We start from the raw sequence: 19,986 nt of genomic DNA, 5'->3' as shown, positions 1-19,986 counted from the left end.
TAGACAAATATTAACTGATCTAGCCTATGCTAACTAGCATTAGCACAATGACTGGATGTCAATGATAACAGCTGTTATACCATAGACTTCCAGTCATTGTGCTAATGAAAGTTAGTAATTGCGCTAACGCTAGTTAGCAACTCCAAACTGCATGCAGAGACATAAAAATAGTATCCACAAGTTTATCTGACTCTGGGGAAGTAAATAAAGGGTTCATAAAGGTTCATTGCCAAAATCCCGAAGTATACCTTTAAACATGTCCAGTGGGCTTTTGTTCATTTTTGACCATTATAATTGAAAACACAGTAAGGTACTTAATTGTTACCATAAATGATTTGAAATTGAGATAAAAACAGCTGCATTGGACCTTTAACTCTGCCATCTGTCACGATCGTCGTATGGAATAGACCAAGGCGCAGCGTGATGAACGAACATGTTTATTTATCTATAGTGATAAATACTGACAATGAACAAAACAACAAACGACTCGTGAAGTCCACGGTACAAAACACAAAACCAACTGGAACAAGAACCCACAAACACAAAGGGAAAAACAGACAGTTTAAATATGGCTCCCAATCAGAGACAACCAGCCACAGCTGACACTCGTTGCCTCTGATTGGGAGTCACTCAGGCCAACATAGAAATAAACAAACTAGAACTCCCAACATAGAAACAGAACACATAGAATGAACACACCCTGGCTCAACATATAGAGTCCCAGAGCCAGGGTGTGACAGTACCCCCCCCTAAAGGCGCGGACTGCGACCGCGCCTCAACTAGAGCAAAACAGGGGAGGGCTGGGTGGGCATTCCTCCTCGGCGGCGGTTCTGGCTCCGGGCTTGCCCACCACCCTCCAATACTCCCCCCATAGCGCCCCTGGTCCGGTCTGGCCCCGCTGGCTGGAGCTGAACTGGACGTAGCAGGAGCGGTTAGCTTCAGCTCCGTTGTGGAGCAGTTGAGCGGTACCTGATTAGGCACCGGTGACCCAGGCACTGGTTGTGCCGGACTGACGACGCGCACCCCTGGCTTGGTGCGTGAGGCAGGAACGGACCGGACCGGGCTGACGATGCGCACCCCTGGCTTGGTGCGTGGAGCAGCAACGGGCCGGACCGGGCTGACGATACGCACCCCTGGCTTGGTGCGTGGAGCAGGAACGGACCGGACCGGGCTGACGATGCGCACCCCTGGCTTGGTGCGTAGAGCCGGAACGGGCCTCACCGTACTGACGACTCGCACCCCTGGCTTGGTGCGTGGAGCAGGAACGGACCGGACCGGGCTGACGATGCGCACCCCTGGCTTGGTGCGTGGAGCCGGAACGGGCCTCACCGGACTGACGACTCGCACCCCTGGCTTGGTGCGTGGAGCAGCAACGGGCCGGACCGGGCTGACGATGCGCACCCCTGGCTTGGTGCGAGTAGCAGGAACGGGCTGGACCAGGCTGACGACTCGCACCCCTGGCTTGGTGCGAGTGGCAGGAACAGGCTGGACCAGGCTGACGACTCGCACCCCTGGCTTGGTGCGAGTGGCAGGAACAGGCCGGGCCGGGCTGGCGACGCGCACCGTAGGCTTGGTGCGAGTGGCAGGAACAGGCCGGGCCGGGCTGGCGACGCGCACCGTAGGCTTGGTGCGAGTGGCAGGAACAGGCCGGGCCGGGCTGGCGACGCGCACCGTAGACTTGGTGCGAGTGGCAGGAACAGGCCGGGCCGGGCTGGCGACGCGCACCGTAGACTTGGTGCGAGTGGCAGGAACAGGCCGGACCGGGCTGGCGACGCACACCGTAGGCTTGGTGCGAGGGGCAGGAACAGGCCGGACCGGGCTGGCGACGCACACCGTAGGCTTGGTGCGAGGGGCAGGAACAGGCCGGGCCGGGCTGGCGACGCGCACCGTAGGCTTGGTGCGAGAGGCAGGAACAGGCCGGGCCGAGCTGGCGACGCACACCGTAGGCTTGGTGCGAGTGGCAGGAACAGGCCGGGCTGGGCTGGCGACGCGCACCGTAGGCTTGGTGCGGGGAGCAGGAACAGGCCGGACTGGGCTGGCGACGCGCACCGTAGGCTTGGTGCGAGGGGCAGGAACAGGCCGGGCCGGGCTGGCGACGCGCACCCTAGGCTTGGTGCGAGGGGCAGGAACAGGTCGGGCCGGACTGGCGACGCGCACCATTAACTTAGTGCGGGGAGCAGGAACGGGCCGGACCGGACTGGTGACGCACACCACTTGCTTGGTGTGAGGAGCGGGACTGGGTTTCGTCATAACCCTCCGCTCCCTCAGCTACCTACCTAGTTCCTCTCGCCGTGCCTCTATTCTCACCTTCTCCCTTATCGCCTCCAGTAACTCTACCCTCTGCACCACTAACTCCTGCTCCCTCTGCGCCAATAGCCCCCTTAACCTGGTGGCCTCCTCACCTAACCTCCTACTACGCCCTGTAGCTGCCTCCTGCTGCCCCGTCGCCCATGCCGTATGCCCCCCCCTAAAAATTGTTTGGGGTTGCCTCTCGTCCGTCCGACGACGACCCTGTTGACGCCGTTGCTCCTCTCTCCGTCGCGCCTCTACCGTCTCCCTCCATGGACGGCGATCCATCCCGGCCTGGATTTCCTCCCAGGTCCAGGACCCCTGCTCCTGGACACGCTGCTTGGTCCTGGTATGGTGGGATCTTCTGTCACGATCGTCGTATGGAATAGACCAAGGCGCAGCGTGATGAACGAACATGTTTATTTATCTATAGTGATAAATACTGACAATGAACAAAACAACAAACGACTCGTGAAGTCCACGGTACAAAACACAAAACCAACTGGAACAAGAACCCACAAACACAAAGGGAAAAAACAGACAGTTTAAATATGGCTCCCAATCAGAGACAACCAGCCACAGCTGACACTCGTTGCCTCTGATTGGGAGTCACTCAGGCCAACATAGATATAAACAAACTAGAACTCCCAACATAGAAACAGAACACATAGAATGAACACACCCTGGCTCAACATATAGAGTCCCAGAGCCAGGGTGTGACACCATCCCAATGCCTATTTAAACTAGGCCAAAGCATATACAATTTCCCTATGTTTTACTCCTCACTCACAATGTCAATTAATGGACAATTAGTCCATTGTCGAGCACCGGGATGGGATGTCACCCCAAATAGAGCATGCTGTTCTGTAATTTAAAAAAAGCTAAAAGATCCACTACCGAATGGTAGCCTTCACCCATGCTTTCTGTTTTGTGATAGGGGATTCGTACATATTTTTGCATGTCACACAAACAGTGGGATTGGGTTCATATTGGCACAGTCATGTGGACTCTGCACATTTTAAGAATGGGAATTATCTGTTTAATCCCCAAACCATTATTACCATGAGACTGCCATGTCTACTACACAGCTGAATGAGCGGTTCAATTCATGTGTGTCAGTGGAAAAGCAATGACCCAGGTCCAGCATCAGTGATGTAGGAGATTGTGCTTTGCCTTCAGACAGTGACTCCAAATAGAGCCAGCTGATAGAGGAGCACAACACTATATCTGATGTGCACGTGGAGGGGGAGATAAACGGATGAATTGGGAAAAAGCCCTCACATGCCACTATGTTTTCTGCTGGGGGGAATCAGTCTAAGTGGGATAGTGACTCAGTAGAGGGAGAGAAAAGGCAGATATAGTGCCATAGACTGTCTGGGGAGTCGCCTGCCAGCCTGCCTGGCCAAGATTCCTGTGCACTCAAGCTGTGATGTGACATTCAACATGGATTTCCTTCCCTTCGCCTTAGTGGCATCTCTGTTGCCCTCAGATTATATGTCACTAGATTGCCTTAAATAGAACCAGATATAGGAAGGTGAGAAATGTCTCCCAAGTTCTGTGCTCAAATCAAATGTTTTAATCCAGTATAAAATAATGCTATGGGGACTGCTGGGTGCACAGTATCTGTTGAAATGTGACCAGGAAGTAGGGCAAATATCCAGCGAAAAATGCAGGTTGGCAGGTTTTAACAGAGTCCACTTAATTCACTCATCTGGTACATGTGGGTTAAAAGGATGTTTGACATACACTGAGGATTTAGGCTACACCAGAAGGGCATGGGATGTGGTTGAATCTACTGGTGGAATCAACGTTGTTTCCACATCATTTCAATGAAATTATGTTGAACCAATGTGGAATAGACTTTGAATTGACGTCTGTGCCCAGTGGGTACTTTATATTAATAATATATTTCAGCCTTTTAAATATATTGTTTTTGATATTTGTTACTAATGTTTTAGAATTAAATGAACATGTGACCTTGAGATGTCTTGGGAGAGAATGCATGTCACTTTTAGTAATTGAAATGATAGGCTGATCTTTATCAACCTTCTTGATATTGATAACATAATATAGCTACAAAACAATTACACATTTTGAAATGCTTTATAGATAGGTAATATAGATTGCCTACTAATCTTAGAGGCAGTTCTATTCAGCATAGGTCTACTCCACAATCAGTTTGTGTCTGTCTTTCTCAGACCCTGTTCCACAAGCCAACTGCTGCAATAGGAACATTAAGTTGGACCTCTGCTGGTCATCTTGGTCTGTTACAACCTGACGAGTGGATGTGTCCTGACTGTCTTCTGAAGTTATTTAGCCTACTGTAACTGCTCTATCATCTATCATCTATATATCAAACTCTGTTTATTCTGTGTTTATTTAAGTAGCCTATTGTAGGCTATTGTATTATCTTGTGTGATATGTTTTTTAAATAAATGGAGTATAGGCCTTTATGAATTTGTGCTAAATAGGCCTACTAAAGGCAAGGGAGAGTAGCCTAAGCTACGTCTACAATTAGTGTAACATTTGCCTCATATAGAGCCAAACTCTAGACTCTAGACGCCGCATTCACGTGCTAATCGGACCTAGGAAACTCGGCAATTTCCAACTTTCTAACTGATTGTAGTTTCATAGTTCTGACTTGGCAATTTAGATTTATATATATATATTTTAGGGGGTAGATCAACTTTAATATTTCAGATAGATTGTAACTTCCATCAATGTAATTGTCTGCATCACTTCCAATCCCCCATATGTTTTTTTTCTCACAAATATATATATATATATATATACATACATACATACATACATACATACACACATACATATACACACACACACACACACACACACACACACACACACACACACACACATATATATATATATATATATATATATATATATATATATATATACAGTGGGGGAAAAAAGTATTTAGTCAGCCACTTAAAAAGATGAGAGAGGCCTGTAATTTTCATCATAGGTACACGTCAACTATGACAGACAAATTGAGGAAAAAAAATCCAGAAAATCACATTGTAGGATTTTTAATGAATTTATTTGCAAATTATGGTGGAAAATAAGTATTTGGTCACCTACAAACAAGCAAGATTTCTGGCTCTCACAGACCTGTAACTTCTTCTTTAAGAGGCTCCTCTGTCCTCCACTCATTAGCTGTATTAATGGCACCTGTTTGAACTTGTTATCAGTATAAAAGACACCTGTCCACAACCTCAAACAGTCACACTCCAAACTCCACTATGGCCAAGACCAAAGAGCTGTCAAAGGACACCAGAAACAAAATTGTAGACCTGCACCAGGCTGGGAAGACTGAATCTGCAATAGGTAAGCAGCTTGGTTTGAAGAAGTCAACTGTGGGAGCAATTATTAGGAAATGGAAGACATACAAGACCACTGATAATCTCCCTCGATCTGGGGCTCCACGCAAGATCTCACCCCGTGGGGTCAAAATGATCACAAGAACGGTGAGCAAAAATCCCAGAACCAATGAATGACCTGCAGAGAGCTGGGACCAAAGTAACAAAGCCTACCATCAGTAACACACTACGCCGCCAGGGACTCAAATCCTGCAGTGCCAGACGTGTCCCCCTGCTTAAGCCAGTACATGTCCAGGCCCGTCTGAAGTTTGCTAGAGTGCATTTTGATGATCCAGAAGAGGATTGGGAGAATGTCATATGGTCAGATGAAACCAAAATATAACTTTTTGGTAAAAACTCAACTCGTCGTGTTTGGTGGACAATGAATGCTGAGTTGCATCCAAAGAACACCATACCTACTGTGAAGCATGGGGGTGGAAACATCATGCTTTGGGGCTGTTTTTCTGCAAAGGGACCAGGACGACTGATCCGTGTAAAGGAAAGAATGAATGGGGCCATGTATCGTGAGATTTTGAGTGAAAACCTCCTTCCATCAGCAAGGGCATTGAAGATGAAACGTGGCTGGGTCTTTCAGCATGACAATGATCCCAAACACACCGCCCGGGCAACGAAGGAGTGGCTTCGTAAGAAGCATTTCAAGGTCCTGGAGTGGCCTAGCCAGTCTCCAGATCTCAACCCCATAGAAAATCTTTGGAGGGAGTTGAAAGTCTGTGTTGCCCAGCGACATCACTGCTCTAGAGGAGATCTGCATGGAGGAATGGGCCAAAATACCAGCAACAGTGTGTGAAAACCTTGTGAAGACTTACAGAAAACGTTTGAGCTGTGTCATTGCCAACAAAGGGTATATAACAAAGTATTGAGAAACTTTTGTTATTGACCAAATACTTATTTTCCACCATAATTTGCAAATAAATTCATTAAAAATCCTACAAAGTGATTTTCTGGATTTTTTTTCTCATTTTGTCTGTCATAGTTGACGTGTACCTATGATGAAAATTACAGGCCTCTCTCATCTTTTTAAGTGGTAGAACTTTCACAATTGGTGGCTGACTAAATACTTTTTTTCCCCACTGTATATATATATATATATATATATATATATATATATATATATATATATATACACAGACACATATACACATACATACATACACACACACACACATATATATATATATATATATATATATACATGCATACATATATACATACATCCATACACACACACATATCCTTTTTTAAATTATATTTCCCTTCATTACTTTCCAACCCCACCACCCCTTCCCCAATTGGAGTAAACTAGTGAACAACAACGCTTAGGCCTCTACTTCCAGCCCATACATACTATATACATTTTATGGACACAGTCAAATTCTACAATAATTATATTTTGTTTGTTTTTACTCCTGAACTTCCTCCGATCATTTTCATGATGTCCATCTGGTTTGCTTCTATATGCCATATTTGTCTAACTGTGCTCTTTCACAAAAGCTCTCAACCTATAACCTATATACTTATTATGGACACAGTATGCTTTACATTAGTTATCTTGTTGTTATTAGTTGTTGTTATTAGTCCCATCCTTAAGCTCCATTCAACACCTCCCATCTATCTCGTAACACCATCCATATTGGATTTCTATTTGCCATATATTTTTCAACTGTACTGTGATGTTTTACAAAAGTTCTGAACCTTTCTATTCTCATTGTTTCTACAAATCGTAAATTGAATATAAACATTTTTGCTAAAAGTATTATTATATTATTGATTGATTGACTATGACTTTTCAGATCACCCAGTAGTGCTATCTGCAGGGTTAGCTCCAGGTAAATATTGCAATCCTTTAGCCATTCCTGGACCTGTGTCCAAAAACAAGCTACAAATGGACAGTACCAAAACAAATGATCTAATGATTCTGTCTCTTCGCAGCAAAATCTGCAGAGCTGGGAAGATTGTATTCCCCATATAAATAACATTCTATTGGTAGCAAGAATTTTATATAATAATTTAAATTGAAAAATTCTAAGTTTTGAATCTGGCGTCGTTTTGCGTATCAATTCATAAACACTATGCCATGGAATCGGTACATCAAAAATCTCTTCCCAACTATTTTGCAATCTATATATAGATTATTGTTTGTTATTTTGTAAGTCTACCTCTATGTCAAAGTTTGGCAACGTCCAATAGTCTATACATTTTTTTATCCAGTTTTATTCACCTTCTCAGTTTTGCTCCTGAATCCTGCCTGACTCCTGACGCTTTGCACCCCCCTGACAAGACAGTAGGGTCCACTATTTTACAATTAGCTTATATACACTGAACAAAAATATAAACGCACATGTAAACATTTCAAAGATTTTACTGAGTTACAGTTCATATAAAGAAATCAGTCATTTGAAATAAATGCAATACTTCCACTAGCCTCTGTGTAAAAACCAAAACCAAAAATCTATGGGTTTCACATGACTAGGAATACAGATATGCATCTGTTGGTCACAGATACCTTAAAAAAAAGGTAGGGGCGTGGATCAGAAAACCCGTCAGTATCTGGTGTGACCACCATTTTCCTCATTCCTTTGCATAGAGTTGATCAGGCTGTTGATTGTGGCCTGTGGAATGTTGTCCCACTCCTCTCCAATGGCTGTGCGAAGTTGCTGGATATTGATGGGAACTGGAACACGCTGTCATACACGTCAATCCAGAGCATCCCAAACATGTTCAATGGGTGACATGTCTGGTGAATATGCAGGCCATGGAAGAACTGGGACAATTTCAGCTTCCAGGAATTGTGTACAGATCCTTGTGACATGGAACCATGCATTATCATGCTGAAACATGAGGTGATGGTGGCGGATGAATGGCATGTCAATGGGCCTCAGGATCTCATCACGGTATCTCTGTGCATTCAAATTGCCATCGATAAAATGCAATTGTGTTCGTTGTCCATAGCTTATGCCTGCCCATACCATAACCCCACCGCCACCATGGGGCACTCTGTTCACAACGTTCGCATCAGCAAACCGCTCGCCGACACAACGCCATACGCCTGTCTGCCATCTGCCTGGTACAGTTGAAACCAGGATTCATCCATGAAGAGCACACTTCTCCAGCATGCCAGGGGCCATCGAAGGTGAGCATTTGAGCTTTCCTGAGATGATTTCTGACAGTTTGTGCAGAAATTATTCGGTTGTGCATACCCACAGTTTCATCAGCTGTCCAGGTGGCTGGTCTCAGACGATCCCGCAGATGAAGAAGCCAGATGTGGAGGTCCTGGGCTGGCGTGGTTACACGTGGTCTCCGGTTGTGAGGCCACTTGGACATACTTCCAAATTAGGAAAAACAACGGAGGCAGCTTATGGTAGAGAAATGAACATTCAATTCTCTGGTAACAACTCTGGTGGACATTCCTGCAGTCAGCATGCCAATTGCACACTCCCTCAAAACTTAAGACATCTGTGGTATTGTGTTGTGTGACAAAACTGCACATTTTAGAATGGCCTTTTATTGTCCCCAGCACAAGGTACACCTGTGTAATGATCATGCTGTTTAATCCGCTTCTTGATATGCCACACCTGTCAGGTGGATGGATTATCTTGGCAAAGGAGAAATGCTCACTTACAGGGATGTAAACAAATTTGTGTACAACATTTGAGAGAAATAAGCTTTTTGTGCGTATGGAACATTTCTGGCATATTTTATTTCAGCTCATGAAACATGGGACCAACACTTTAACTGTTGCGTTTATACTGTATTTTTGTTCAGTATACATACCATAGTTTGCAAAAAGGATTTCAGATTTCCAACAAATGGTGGCAAGCAGCACATTCCACTATGTGGCAATGTTAGGGTTTGCAACACAAGGTGGCAGCACATTGCACTAATTGTCAATGTTCACAGATCAGAGAGATATGCTATAGTATAAAAGCCAGCAACCAGCAAATTAAAGTCCATCGTTTTCTGACAGTGGACTAGGTTGCATTAATAATATAACATATATTCCCAGTATACAGTTTCAATATACAGTAACTGAAAATAGTTGGTACTTTGCTGCCATTGCAGTATTACTGTAAAAAATTAGTGTGTGTATTTATTTGATTGAATTAACCATATTTTAAAAAATCAATAAGAGATGGTACTGAATCTTCATTCTCTACTCTACTATAAAATATATCTCTATTCCCCAGTCTGAGCCGGCCCTGGTGTCCCTCCATGTTTAGCATTTCTGAGTTAGATTCATTTGAATAGATTTTGTGTTTACGCTGTTTTTTATAGGATGTTGATACTCTTCTAAAATGGACCCACTCAAGTGAATTTGCACTCTGCACTTCCTTTTACAGTGACACTGCATGTAGTACAGATAGACCAAACATGGGTGTCTCTGCTAAGAGGGGACAGGGGAGACAGATGGGAGTCACTGGACCAACTCTACATCGGAATTTAAGACCAGGGATTTTTCCTGAGCACATGAACTGACCAGGAGAAACTTGGGCCCTAGTCATAGCCTATAACTTGTGTTATGAGAGTTATATAGTTATTATAACACTTTGCTATACTATAGGTCCCCCCACCTCTCTCTCTCTCTCTCTCTCTCTCTCTCTCTCTCTCTCTCTCTCTCTCTCTCTCTCTCTCTCTCTCTCTCTTTCTCTCTCTCAATTTCAATTCAATTTCAATTTAAGGGCTTTATTGGCATGGGAAACGTGTGTTAACATTGCCAAAGCAAGTGAAGTAGATAGTAAACAAAAGTGAAATAAACAACAAATATTAACAGTAAACATTACACTCAGAAGTTTCAAAAGAATAAAGACATCTCTCTCTCTCTCTCTCTCTCTCTCTCTCTCTCTCTCAAGAAGTGGTATACGCGTATGGGACACTAAATGGATATGTAGGTTTATCACACAGTGTCATTTACAAGGTTAAATATTTATTTATAAGAAAAAATAATAATAAAAGAAGATGTTTTAGTAACCTATTTAATACAATGAAAGCGTGGAATTACCATTATATTCGCTGGACCCGGGTGAGAGTCCCGGTCAGGGCTACCCCCCGAATTCACTACAATATGATCAAGATAGGCTCCATGGTCCCATATTGCCCCCATGGACCGATTGTCGTCTGATGATGCAAATGTCAAAACTAATGTTCACCAGGAAGCTAATGGTCACTGATGACGCTCAACACTGATTCAAGTGATGGACTTATTTGATCCCCACTCCATCATTACACTGTTCATGCTCTCGGCTAATGAACGAATGGCAGTCCAACTTCCTCTCGCGGGACTCTCCTTTTCTAAATATCGCGGAGTTTCCTGCTGTTTTGTATGTGTGTGGCAGGCGTAGTTTCAGGCAAGTCCAAGAAAGGTGGAGACTTTCGGGATAACTTCCTGCACAATAATCTTGATATCATTAGCTACAAAGATAGGTTTGGTCGGCTATTCAAGCAAAGGCGAATGGCTTAACTGTGAGCTAAACTTGATTATTGGTAGTGAATTAGCAAAAACCACCTTGGCTTAGTAAATACACATACAGTAGCTAGCATTCAAGCTGCTATATAACGCAAGCAACCGGATAGCAGATTCCAAACATCTGATAGCGAGACGGTCCTGGCTACATTGAAGGACAGTATGGGTGAGTATTTTCATTGTGTGGTTTTGTTTATCGTTATGCATATCCGATGTTCCCCGCTTCAAATTGCCTTGCTTTAACTATTAAGAGGGATACATCGACATCATCAACCGTGACTGGATTTGGAGTAACGTTATGCTCGTTGTGAGATGGATCAATCCACACACGTTAAATTAGCTAGCTAGTTACAATAAGTTAGCTACCATCAAGGCGTGATAATGTCAGCTAGCTAGCTAGGTACCTGGTTTCCATGCTGTCATTAGCTGCATCTTAACTCAATTATCTAACTAGATAGCTGGCGCTAACTAGGCAATTCCTTGGTCATGTTTTTGCGTCATTGTTATTTTTGTACAGCATTCCAAGCTAGGTTTGCCCTCGGATAACTTTCTTGCAAATATTATTGTGTCAAATTTCCTTGACTTTCGACAGTCTCACAATCAAAGTATGGAGGGTGTGAATCTGCATATCATGAAGCCAGTTAGCTGAAAGTGTAATATTCAGGGTGAAGTTGTTCAACCCTCCGCAATGTTGTGAAGCTGGTTCAGGTTAAGACTTATTTTTAAACATACTGTACACACGGCAAGTTGGTGTCTTCTGTTTGTTATTGGGTTGTCTTTTCTTATAGAGGTTGAGTAACTAACTTGCTTTGCAGCAGCTGATATGTTTCAACATGTCAGAGACAGTTGTGAGCCCCTCCTCACATTCTCTTCTTTCCATCTCATACTTTGCACATTACATTTTTACATTTAGTCATTTTAGCATACGATCTTATCCAGAGCGACTTACAGGAGCAATTAGGGTTAAGTGCCTTGCTCAAGGGCACATCGACAGATTTTTCACCTAGTCGGCTCGGGGATTAGAACCAGTGACCGTTTACTGGCACAACGCTCTTAACCACTAAGCTACCTGCAGCGTGGTTTGTCTTACAGGGTAGTTAGCATAAACGTAACTACATAACATATGGATTTTCATTAGAATAGGCATCAAAAGTCCCAATGCAAAGTTACACCTCACTTTATTTTTTCGAGTTATTACATAAAACTGATCAGAATACCAAAGAATGCTGACGTCATGCCTGAAAACATTTGCAGGGTGTGACGCAATATGGAGGACCTGGAAAGACAGCCTATTCCCTATAATGGAAAATACAACAGAAATAACTTCAAATGTATAACTTCAAATTAAACCAAATCGATTGTACTAATGACTACTATTTCCAATAAAATTTAAAGCCAACTTACAAGCAAATACTTTATGAATTTATAGTTACAAGTCAGCTTGCAAGGTTGCTAGAGTTAGCCCTACTATCCTGTTAATGTTACATTAGCACTGGGTGAGTTAGCCTGTTGCTATCAACACCTAGCTTACAGCTACATTTAAGTAAACCAAAGTTTTGGAAATACATAACGCCATCTAACCAATTTTCTAATAATGTTACCGATAAATTCGTTCATATGGCTGGAGGCTAAAAACAGCCAATATCTAGTTTCTACAATATATTTTAGTTTGAAATAATGTATTTCTGTTTTTATCTAGTTTTTACGCCATCCATTAACACCAACATTCACTATAAAACCTTTATCAACAAAAAAGCTTAGCAAATACCAACAATTATGGGGCAAAAATAAGTAGGCCTAAAACGTTTATTTCAAATAACCAAAAAATAATAGAAATAAGAGTATATAATAATATATATAATATGCCATTTAGCAGACGCTTTTATCCAAAGCGACTTACAGTCATGCGTGCATACATTTTTTTTTTTTTGTGTATGGGTGCAGCGCCATAAAAACAAGTTCCGAACAAATCGTCCAAGAATGTGCTTAATGCTCTGGTCTTATAAGGATTTTGGAGTCATTGAAAGGGTTGAAATTGATAAGTGTCAAGGAGAGAAGTGTCCAAGTAGGCTAGGTGCACATTTTTCTCAGATAGATTTAGGAGTATTCACAACTGCAACTTGAAAGTGTAGGCAACGCTCTTCAGGTAAGACTCCAGCCGTTCAGTCGTGGTGTACTTCTGAAACAGTGACTTCAGATCCTTCTGTTGCTTGCAGTGGAATGCCAGTAAGTTGCTGCTCCATTCTCATTTCACCTCTTTGCTGCTGTCATTGCAATGCCTCGATGAACTTCCAAATGGTGGGGTGGATAGCGGCAAGAAAATGTTATGCCAGCCCTCCACTCCATTGTTGGTCTTCGCCAAGTCTTACATTTACATTTACATTTTAGTCATTTAGCAGACGCTCTTATCCAGAGCGACTTACAGGAGCAATTAGGGTTAAGTGCCTTGCTCAAGGGCACATTTACGTCATTTAGCAGACGCTCTTATCCAGAGCGACTCACCAATTGGTGCGTTCACCCTATAGCCAGTGGGATAACCACTTTACAATGTTTGGGGGGGGGTAGAAGGATTACTTTATCCTATCCCAGGTATTCCTTAAAGAGGTGGGGTTTCAAATGTCTCCGGAAGGTGGTGAGTGACTCCGCTGTCCTGGCGTCGTGAGGGAGCTTGTTCCACCATTGGGGTGCCAGAGCAGCGAACAGTTTTGACTGGGCTGAGCGGGAACTATGCTTCCGCAGAGGAAGGGAGCCAGCAGGCCAGAGGTGGATGAACGCAATGCCCTCGTTTGGGTGTAGGGACTGATCAGAGCCCGAAGGTACAGAGGTGCCGTTCCCCTCACTGCTCCATAGGCAAGCACCATGGTCTTGTAGCGGATGCGAGCTTCAACTGGAAGCCAGTGGAGTGTGCGGAGGAGGGGGGTGACGTGAGAGAACTTGGGAAGGTTGAACACCAGACGGGCTGCGGCATTCTGGATGAGTTGTAGGGGTTTAATGGCAGCAGCATCGTAGCAGTTCCATAATTCTGAAAATATAAAAAAGAGAAGCAGATTAGCAACCATGTTATTGGCCTTGGGCATGCTGTCATTAAGAATAATAAAGCCATTGTTATGGTAAACAAGACATATGGGAAACATTGGCTTTCTTCCAATGCGTCCGACCTTCTCACCAACCCATGTTGCCTGAAAGTATGTCAGGTGCTCCTCCAGTTGATGTTCCGGGTGCTGAAAGATACGGGTATCCAGCATAACTTGGAGATAACCCTGTCAGTGAGCGTTATGCAACCTCTGCATTCGAAAGCATTATATTCGGTGCACTTCCAGATGGAATTATTTGCGGTCTGTTGTTCCCGTCTGTAGGTGTAGCCTTCATGCGGCAGAATATTTTTTTGAAGCATATAGTTTTAAATTCGGGTTCCATTGCTTGTCAGTGACGTCACCAGGACCTTGGATAAGTGAGTGCCACTGGAAATTAGGTGGGCTATAATTTCCTCTTCATGTTGTAGGCCTACACACCGTGTATCCACTGTTTTCTGGCTGAATACTGACTTGTATCGCGGGTGACCTGCCAGCTTTTCATTGGCCTACACTATTGGTTGCATTTAAGACATTGGTCTTTAGTTTTATTTATCTCAGTATGTCAATGTCAGAGTATTGGTATTATAAAATATTATTGTAATTTTACATGACTGGATATAATTTTAGACCCGCAAATAGGATGATTCAGCCCCTGGTCTTCAGTGATGATTTTGTGATGTTCGATATTCAATTGACTTAATAGACTGTTAAAATGTTGGAGGAAAGGCACAAATTTTATATAAACATTGGATTTCTGTGGCACTAATTTCATAATCATTTTCGTTTTCCATTGAAAGGCCTATCCATGTGTCTCTCCTCTCTCGGAAAGCCTGCACACTGATGTCAATACCAAAGCTGATAGTTGTGACTTGATTAAATTGGAATGATGTGAATAATAATGATGACGGTGAGAGCCCAGTATAGCCTAACCCTTTAATCATAGGCTATTGTTACTTTGTGTCTCAAATCACAATGGCTCCATTTCTATAGTCAGGTGACAGAGATTTTTTAAAATTGAAACTTCCAAATGTTGACCTTTTTACCAGATTTCTTTTTTCGTATGAAATGTTCTATTTTCATAACTGATCAAAATTCGGTATGCTATAGATAATATTTTGGCCATATTTTAGGCCATATAAAGAACAGCTATGCATTATTTAATGAAAAGAAGCAAACAGACACATTGTTTCACATTCTTTAATAAAAGACTCATAAACAGAAACAAACAATGGACTATGCAGCTGGCTTCACAGTTTCCCCGGCAAATAGGCCTACAAGGAAAATCGACATATCTCGACGACGTTGAGTGCGCAAGGGGTGTCTGTGCACTGCGTAGTACCTTCCACAAAAACTTTAGCTCGACAAAGACACATAAGTGGAACCCACAGACCACAACAAAAAAGCCAGCCGATTTATAAAGTATAGAGAGCGGAGACTTACCGATTGACGGCTGAGTTAGCTACCAAAGTCAAAGAAGAGCCAAGGAGAGGCATTGAGGGAGAATCAGCTAGCTAATCCAATAGCAATATATCCATATTTAATTAAGCCGGTTTATCTCCATCACTGGTGACACTCACGGTGTACTGGTAGGTCGGTAGGAAATATAGGTTGCAGGGTATTTTTGTTCAGTATAGTTAGGTAGCATCGGTTCTTCATATGACGTTGAGAAATAGTGCATTGTAGGTAGTTCCGAAGATATCCGGAAATCAATGAAAATATATATTTAAAAACACTAAAACATAACTATGTTTGTAGTTATAGGTAACCTGATCGTGACTACAACTAAGTTACTAAGTCTTTGATCACACTGTGTTGTTACTTTAGTGAGTAAAAACGAATCGCTTCCTAACCTTTAAGCCCTTAGGTGTAGTTAACCTCAAACCTAGTGCAAAGTCAAAGTATCAGGCCTCCCTCTTTAACTTTGCCATTTAACTACCACACACACACACACACACACACACACACACACACACACATCAGAAGCTTTTCCGATCAGTGGGAAAGTATGCAGTTATGAGTTTCCTCTCTGCTGATATGGTGGCCAGCAGTTAGTCAGTCAATGTGTGTGTGTGCATACTGTGTGAGTGTGCGTGTGTACTACATTCTAGAGGAGCCTGGGTAGAGCTGCTCAGAATGCGGCTGGCAGGCAGGTCTCTTTTGTGGCCTTGAGTGTTTCTCCCTCTCCGATTTAATACATCACACTGTCACTGGGTTATGTAAGCCACACATTGAAACAGAGCCAGACCAGGAAGTACTGTAGTGAGGGAAACAATCATCTGGATCTGGAGGTCTTTTCTATCTAGCGCTCTCTGGCTCAGCCTTGAGAGAAATGTCCTTCTTGAGTAATTTCACTTCTACACTAGGCCAGGGCAGGCCCTGGGGCAGTTGTACACTCTCTTAAGCAGCATGTAAATGCTAAATTGAAACTCTAATGGAAAAAATATTTACAGTTGAAGTCGGAAGTTTACATACACCTTAGCCAAATACATTTAAACTCAGTTTTTCACAATTCCTGACATTTAATCCTAGTAAAAATTCACTGTCTTAGGTCAGTTAGGATCACCACTTTATTTTAAGAATGTGAAATGTCAGAATAATAGTAGAGAGAATGATTTATTTCAGCTTTTATTTCTTTCATCACATTCCCAGTGGGTCAGAAGTTTACATACATTCAATTAGTATTTGGTAGCATTGCCTTTAAATTGTTTAACTTGGGTCAAATGTTTTGGGTAGCCTTCCACAAGCTTCCCACAATAAGTTGGGTGAATTTTGGCCCATTCCTCCTGAGAGAGCTGGTGTAGCTGAGTCAGGTTTGTAGGCCTCCTTGCTCGCACACGCTTTTTCAGTTCTGCCCACACATTTTCTATAGGATTGAGGTCAGGGCTTAGTGATGGCCACTCCAATACCTTGACTTTGTTGTCCTTCAGCCATTTTGCCTCAACTTTGGAAGTATGCTTGGGGTCATTGTCCATTTGGAAGTCCCATTTGCGACCAAGCTTTAACTTCCTGACTGATGTCTTGAGATGTTGCTTCAATATATCCACATAATTTTCCTTCCTCATGATGCCATCTATTTTGTGAAGTGTACCAGTCCCTCCTGCAGCAAAGCACCCCCACAGCATGATGCTGCCACCCCCGTGCTTCACGGTTGGGATGGTGTTCTTCGACTTGCAAGGACCCCCTTTTTTCCTCCAAACATAACAATGGTCATAATGGCCAAACAATTCTATTTTTGTTTCATAAGACCAAAGGACATTTCTCCAAAAAGTACGATCTTTGTCCCCATGTGCAGTTGCAAACCGTAGTCTGGCTTTTTTATGGCGGTTTTGGAGCAGTGGCTTCTTCCTTGCTGAGCGGCCTTTCAGGTTATGTCGATATAGGACTCGTTTTACTGTGTTTCCTCCAGCATCTTCACAAGGTCCTTAGCTGTTGTTCTGGGATTCATTTGCACTTTTCGCACCAAAGTATGTTCCTTCCTGAGCGGTATGACGGCTGCGTGGTCCCATGGTGTTTATACTTGCATACTATTGTTTGTACAGATGAATGTGGTACCTTCAGGCGTTTGGAAATTGCTCCCAAGGATGAACCAGACTTGTGGTGGTCTACAATTTATTTTCTGAGGTCTTGGCTGATGATGTCAAGCAAAGAGGCACTGAGTTTGAAGGTAGGCCTTGAAATGCATTCACAGGTACACCTCCAATTGACTCAAATGATGTCAATTAGCCTATCAGAAGTTTCTAAAGCCATGACATCATTTTCTGGAATTTTCCAAGCTGTTTAAAGGCACAGGCAACTTAGTGTATTTAAACTTCTGACCCACTGGAATTGTGCTACAGTGAATTATAAGTGAAATAAGCTGTCTGTAAACAATTGTTGGAAAAATTACTTGTGTCATGCACAAAGTAGATGTCCTAACTGACTTGCCAAAACTATAGTTTGTTAAAAAGACATTTGCGGAGTGGTTGAAAAACGAGTTTTAATGACTCCAACCTAAGTGTATGTAAACTTCCGACTTCAACTGTATAGGAAGGATACAGTGTGTCCGACTTGCTGGACTGGACGTGGAGGTATGTGTGCACACCTATTTGTGTAAACACAATGGTCCGACTCAAAATGGGCTGGACGTAACAACTTCTAATACGAGGCTAAAGTAGGTAAAGGTGCCAATGTTTTGGCCTAGGTATTGGCTAGATATTAATGAGACTAGATCGTTGTCTGGCTCTCTACCCTTTTCTTTTATAAGGTGATGATAAAATCAGAAATCCCATTCACAGAAGCTTTATGATCAACTAGGCTACATGTTTAATGCACATCTTATGACAACCTTAGTTGCTAGTTTCATCCCTAATGTATTTTCATAGTGTTCTATAACTGCACCCACTGGTCTTTGATTGAGCACCAGTCTCAGATGGGATAGCTACAGCTTTTACGTCAATATAGGACTAAGGTCGTATTCTACTACACTGGCTCTGACGCTCGTCGGATGTGGCATGGCTTGCAAACAACCTAAATGCCTTGTATGCTCGCTTTGAGGCAAGCAACACTGAACCATCTGTGCGAGCAGAAATGTTTTGGTACCCTTCCCCAGATCTGTGCCTCGACACAATCCTGTCTCTGAGCTCTACGGACAATTACTTCGACCTCATGGCTTGTGTTTTTGCTCTGACATGCACTGTCAACTGTGGGACCTTCATATAGACAGGTGTCTGCCTTTCCAAATCATGTCCAATCAATTGATTTTACCACAGGTGGACTCTAATCAAGTTGTAGAAACATCTCAAGGATGATCAATGGAAACAGGATGCACCTGAGCTCAATTTCGAGTCTCAATGCAAAAGTGTAAAGAAGGATTTTCTGGTTTTTTATTTTTAATACATTTGCAAACATTTCTAAACCTGTTTTCGCTTTGTCATTATGGGGTATTGTGTGTAGATGGATGAGGGGGAAAAAAATATTGAATCCATTTTAGAATAAGGCTGTAACAAAATGTGGAAAAAGTCTTGGTCTGAGTACTTTCCGAATGCGCTATATATAGCCATGTTATTTTTACTCTTTATTTTTATTTGTTATTCACTGTCACTTTCCATGTTTATTTTTTTATCTTATCTTTAACTGCATTGTTGGAGAAGGACGGTAAGTTAGCATTTCACTGTTAGTCTACACCTGTTGTCTACGAAGCATGTGACAGATAAAATTGTATTTAATTTTACCTACTTTTTCCATTACAATGATTTCAGCCGCCTTGGTAAATGCGTTGCTTTGTGCTTCAAAAACGCGCCTCTTGAAATTGAAAGTAAAACGCGGAGTCTTCTAGAACTAGGCCCTATTCTGCTGTGTCGACCACTGGCACACGCATCATAAAAGAGGCATCTCAATCAGTATTACTGGACAGCAGCTCAACATTGGGTTTGTCCCAGGGGCAAAAAACTCTTGTCACTAGCAATCAATTGAATCTGAAATTGCGTGTCATGGCATTTGCCTAGTCTACAGCCTCCATCAATGACCCAGCCTGCCTGGCTGGCTGAGTCCTGGATTATATTTTTCTCCATTGTCTGATAAACATCTCCTTTCTCAAATAGCACTTTTAAAAGCATTTTCACAGGCTAGTTCCCAAGACATGCACAGAGAGAACTGGAGGATATTGAGCAATGGGAGAGAGAGAACCATAGAGGGAGGGGGAGTTAATCTCTAGGTGCCTCCCTGCCTTGCCTCCCTTATGAAACTCTGCTGTGGAACGAATCCTAAAGCTTTTGATCATCTCTAT

The 19,986-nt window shown here is 43.0% G+C and overlaps 1 protein-coding gene across 3 annotated transcripts in view; it reads left to right on the top strand.

Annotated features, from left to right (window-relative positions):
• Window positions 1-10,977: 10,977 nt before the first annotated feature.
• LOC121552202 (CD2-associated protein) overlaps window positions 10,978-19,986 on the top strand; it is a 74,711-nt gene continuing 65,702 nt past the window's right edge. For 2 of the 3 annotated variants that reach the window (XM_041864934.2, XM_041864933.2), the window contains exon 1: window positions 10,978-11,314. In XM_041864934.2, coding sequence (XP_041720868.1) covers window positions 11,311-11,314 — 4 coding nt within the window. In that variant the 5' untranslated portion in view covers window positions 10,978-11,310. The remainder of the gene's footprint in view (window positions 11,315-19,986) is intronic. The other variant, XM_041864935.2, reaches the window with a different exon arrangement.

Source organism: Coregonus clupeaformis, chromosome 36 (assembly GCF_020615455.1).
Source record: "Coregonus clupeaformis isolate EN_2021a chromosome 36, ASM2061545v1, whole genome shotgun sequence".
In the NCBI taxonomy this organism is placed as follows: domain Eukaryota; kingdom Metazoa; phylum Chordata; class Actinopteri; order Salmoniformes; family Salmonidae; genus Coregonus; species Coregonus clupeaformis.
Note: the sequence above shows the minus strand (reverse complement) of the source record. Positions and strands in the feature narration are given on the sequence as shown.